Raw genomic sequence first — 5189 nt, 5'->3', positions numbered from 1 at the left:
TATTGAATTGGTAGAGATTGGTAGGTAAATGTTAGTGGGGAAAGAGTCTTTACCTACACTTATTAACACTGGTAGGTAAAAGAATCAGTGGACCCCACTAAGTTATAAATCAATTGATGAGTCATCAGATGATGTGTTTGATGACATGGCATCCTATGTGTATGCTGACATGGTTTTTGTAGTTTTACGTGTCTGATGACGTGGCATCCTACGTGGCATCATATGTGGCATCCTACATGGTGTCATTTTATTAGCCTACATAGCATTATTTTATTGGTCTGTTACACAATTTATATTTTGTTCAAATTTAATGGTTATGTGTAGGTAAAAGATAATAACAGTTATTTATAAATGTTCTATATTAGAAATAAACTAGAAAAAAACCATACAATAATAAAATGTTTAATGCTAAAATTCTTTATAATGTTCAATACTAAAATAAGTCATAAAGTTATCATTTTAAGGTTACCCCTACCAAAATAAAAAAAAAACTTCATAAAGTTCATTCCTTAGTAATTTAATGTAAATAAACTAAGAATCATCTTGTGACTCCCGAACTGAAAAAGATGGCGACTCTCTTAAATTTGCATCTGAAGCTTGGTCTGTTGGAGGTGGTGGAGGCGGTGCCATCAAATTGTTATGACGAAGTATATCCACAACCACACTAAGTTGTTCGTTAGTAGCATTAAGGCGGGAAGTTGTATCATTAAGTCGTTCAACTAACTCTTCATAAGTTGGCTGATTACCCACAATATTTTCACGATGTGAAGTAGAAGTTGTGACACTAGGAGACCGCCCCCGCCCTCGCAAGTATACCGAATCACGTCCAAGTACACGCTCCATAATCTCTTTATCAGACAGTTCTTCTGGAGGATGTTGACCCCTTAACTCCATCATTTTATCCTAATAATATATTTAATTAATTATTAGTAAGAAATATAATAAATATAATAATAAAAATTTAAACTACTTACATATAATGGCCCGAGCTCTATTCCAGTCCATCCTTTCTCAGCATCATAATGCTTTAGACGCCATGTCTCAATTTGACCGGTAGGAGAAGTTAACACCATTCCACGTCGAATGTGATGTCGTGGTGTGGAGACCGAACCATTTTTCGACTCCCATTTTCTCTTTGATCGATTGGTAGTATTCTTTAATGCTCTTTCCTGAAGAAATAAATCCAAATAAAATTTATTAGAAAATTTTTTGCACAACCTTTTCTTTATGTAGGGCCAAATACTAGAAAGAGTAGATAATGCCAAAACAATAACATTAGCTTTCATTTTTTCATTCAAACATTTAACAAAACACCTTAACTACATCAACTACATAGTCAGAAAAAACTTCATTCCCACAACCAAAATGAAATAAACACAACAACTGATTGGGTATCACAGTCAAAGAAAGACAAAAATTTCAACAAAGAGGTCATCTATAGCCAATACAATATTTCAAAATTAAGCAGCATTTCGACATTTGTGGACAATCATGGAAACATACAACAATATAAATTCAATAAAACAGAAAAAATAGCAAAAAGCTAGATGTTAAGAACAATAGTAATATGTAAATAGTATGTCGGGTCTCTTGTTCCTATCATAATAGCAATATTATGATAAAAAATGTTACCTTAAATTCAGGAGAACACCAACGATCACACAAAATCATCCAATCTTCTTGATGTTCTTCTTTTAAGTCTGGATGACGTTTGCTCTTGGCCATCTCAAGATCATTTTCTCCTCCAATTTCTTTGAAATATAAGTACAGCTTGTTAATAAGCAAAGCATGTTAAGTTGATTTAAATAGCAACTAAAAATGACTAAAGTTGATTTACATATTGAGAACAATGCCAAGCATATCTATATCTTGTAAGAAAAAATCTCAAAATAAAAATAAGAATACATCTGCTATTTTCAAAATTTACTCTTTAAGAAGATAAATTTACCTTGTACCAAGTTAATATCAATGGATCAACATCTGGAGTTAAATCAGTCCACCCTGCCTTTTCATTTTCTTCTGCAGCATATATCTTCAAGAATTCTCCCTTGAGCCCAACCTAGAACCATGTTAAACAATACGAAATCCACTTTAAAATACCAACCTTAAATATATCAAATAATGATAACTTATTAAAGGGTGTCTAGAATTTTTGCCTAAAAAATTCAAATACAATTTTTTTTCGTCTTTTTTGAAACAAAACATCAAATTTTATTGAGAGATGTCTACTAGATACCATTATCTACCTGGATAAAAAGTGAATTTAGGTGCAACACCATTTAGCTGACTAGCAAATCATGCAAAAGGGAGAAAACAAAAATATATTAAAGGGAGCCAACAACTTTTACTTTCACAGCCAACACAAAGGAAATGAAACCTTGAAATTGAACACACCTGGTAGGTCCATAAAGACTTTGAGAGGTCTATATCCCCATTTTGAAATCCAGTAAGTTTAACTTGCCCTCTAAACCCTGCTCCGTCTTTCTCCAAGAATGCACCATAATTATGTATCATAGATTAGATGCACCATATAAATATAAGATAACAAGTGACAATAAAATGTCATATGTACTTGGAACTTCTATAAAGAGTACCATTAGGCAGTATATGATTAGAAAGAAATAAAATTTTCAATGAAGGAGAAGAGGACACGGGAGTTATCTGGGAAAAAGTTAAGCCTTGGTTGGCTGTATGGATTTTCAACTGTAAGCATTTTAAGGCATAATCATTCTCAATGCTTCTCGGTCATTGGTATTTGTGGTTGTAATGAGTTAGTTTTTGTGATAGTTTTTATGTTTTACGTCTTACTAGATGTTTTAGATTGAAGCAGTCTTTCAGAGGCTGTCTACAGTAATACACAGCATATCATCCATTATTAATACAAATTTGTTTCACATAAAAATTAATAATAAGAATAATGATGATAACAATAACTTATACATAATGTACCATTAAAACTGATAAGAAAACTATGAAAAAGATTCAGAAAGAAATTAAAACATTGGCTTGGAACTTGTATCTTAGTGATCGGGAAAGGTAAGTGCTAAATTCCATGTAAGGAAGTAGGGATACATGACAGTGTTTTTTCTTGTTTCTTTATATTTGGTTTCCTTTTCTATTTCGTTATAAGTTAAATTCCAGGAAGAGAGCTCTTCTCATGCTTTCAATAAATTTTAGATGACAGAAAATAGTTTAAAAAGGAAAAAAAATAAGCTGCCACCAAGACAATTACACATACTAATTGGTAGTTTGATCTCATGTTCTACTTATATATGCAAATAATTTCCCTAGTGTGTCGCTCAACCTAGTATGATATAGCTCAATGTAGTGAAACAATATCAATGATTCCAGATATTGTAGCAGCTCTATTTATTTTTAAAGAAACATAAACCTGTATTAATAAGGAAATAATAATACAAGAACAGTGTGGGTCAAAACACGCCAACATCAAACAAAAAACCAAAGGAAATTACAAAAACTAATTCCAGTCCCTAACTAGGTCAGGGAACAAAATGCCCTTAAACTCGTTTACATTATATGATCAAATTGCTACCCAATATTTGATTTTATCCCATAATCTCAACTTCTTTGAAAATCCTTCTATTTCTTTCCAGCCATAAAGCCTGGAAAGGTCTTTTTTGTAATGTCCCATGTACATTAGACACCCCAAAGACAGCAACAGGACAAAGCCTCTTAAATTTTGATAAAACTAAGGACTTTTCCAAAAAAAAAAAAAATTGCCAGAGGGAAAAACCAAATAGAATTATCTGACTTTCAAAAATAGATTTGCAGGAAAATTCTTCAGATCTATCACCCAACCACACTCTCCTATCTTGCATATAACTACAAATGCTTCTCCTTCCCAACATGAACAGTACCTCTATAAATATAGGGACTTCTCTATCATTTAGATTTCTTATAAAATGAAAGTTCCAGTCCGAGTTGTTGCCTCTCATTTTATCAAATTTATGAAAATTCTATATTGTAGCTGTTCTCTTTGAAGATAATTTGGCTAATTCAGGAAAAGCATCCTCTCAAAATCTCACCATTCTTCCATCACCTGCCTTCAATTTGACAAATATTTCTAGGCCACTTTTCCTCCTCTTGATTATGTAGCCGCTCTATGGAAAACAATCGTTTTCATTTTTCACTTTGTTAAGTTTCCCTATTCACATGCTAATTATGTATTTTAACCCCATGTTAAATTCTCACTAATCTTACTAAAGTAATTAGAATATAAAGTCAGTATCAACTAATTTCAATACATCATTCTATAAAGAAGAGAGACAGACAGACTAACATCTCACCTTTAATCTCACCATCCAAACATATCATCAAACGGTTGAGTGGGAAAAAGAAAAAAAGAAACTACTAAAATTAGGTGATAACTGAAAAATACGTGGACGTGTCTGAATAAAAATTGAGAGTCAGACTTAGCAGTTCTAAAGATATAGGCCCTTTTTTATTTTCTCTTCAAGCATGGAGTTATTATTCATTACGTTGTTTTAATTCGTATAAAATATTCATATAGTAGAATTATTAACACTCGTCCTCAAATAAATAGATTAGCATCAGATAGGTTATATAGGTAATAATGCATTGATGCGTAGGCAAACCCTGTACAGAGTATATGGCAAGAAATGGTTAATGCCCATTCATTAATAGCCAATGCACAGGAATAGAAACACCTACCTTTGCAGAGTTGAACACTGTGTTTCTGCAATCTGGTAAAATACTAACTGACCAAGGTGGTAAATTATATTTTTGACTAAGGAATGTTACAGTAACAGAGCTATGTTCGTCGATATTTGCAAGAAAAGCAGAGCATCTGCTTTTAGTTTGGTTCAAACTGAAATTTAGGTCTTCACCAAGCACATTTTCACTGTATACATGGGCCTGCGAATAATCACATGAATGATTCAGAGTAAATTTAGGACCCAGACACATCAAATGCCAGTTGAAGAACAATCTGTACTAGTACAGCAGCTTTTGGAATGTCACAAGCATGAAGGATTAAAGTTTTTTTATAAGAGACATTAATGATAGAAAATAGAAATTACAATAAATATGATACACATCTAATTACAACCCATAAAATAAATCTCTAACAAATATGAACATAAAAACTCTTTTGACATCTTTTTAAAAAAAATTAAAAATTATAACTCCATGCTTTAAAGCCATTGCAC

The 5189-nt window shown here is 32.2% G+C and overlaps 1 protein-coding gene across 4 annotated transcripts; it reads right to left on the bottom strand.

Moving 5' to 3' along the window:
- Positions 1 to 386: 386 nt before the first annotated feature.
- LOC133803401 (uncharacterized) lies at positions 387 to 4896 on the bottom strand. Of its 4 annotated transcripts, none has more exons than XM_062241437.1 (7): positions 4693 to 4896; positions 2395 to 2484; positions 2247 to 2287; positions 1949 to 2059; positions 1633 to 1751; positions 975 to 1169; positions 387 to 903 (listed from the first exon to the last, which is right to left on the bottom strand). In XM_062241437.1, exons 5-7 carry the CDS (start codon positions 1723 to 1725, stop codon positions 532 to 534), a joined length of 660 nt encoding a protein of 219 aa, XP_062097421.1. In that variant the 5' UTR covers positions 1726 to 1751; positions 1949 to 2059; positions 2247 to 2287; positions 2395 to 2484; positions 4693 to 4896; the 3' UTR covers positions 387 to 531. The 4 variants fall into 4 exon arrangements, with proteins under 4 accessions (XP_062097421.1, XP_062097420.1, XP_062097419.1 ...); XM_062241436.1 differs by having other exon boundaries at positions 2395 to 2480; XM_062241435.1 differs by lacking the exon at positions 2247 to 2287.
- Between the last annotated feature and the right edge of the window lie 293 nt (positions 4897 to 5189).

The sequence above is a fragment of the Humulus lupulus genome, chromosome X (assembly GCF_963169125.1).
Source record: "Humulus lupulus chromosome X, drHumLupu1.1, whole genome shotgun sequence".
In the NCBI taxonomy this organism is placed as follows: domain Eukaryota; kingdom Viridiplantae; phylum Streptophyta; class Magnoliopsida; order Rosales; family Cannabaceae; genus Humulus; species Humulus lupulus.
The sequence above is the reverse complement of the archived record's forward strand: the minus strand, read 5'-3'. Positions and strand labels throughout refer to the sequence as shown.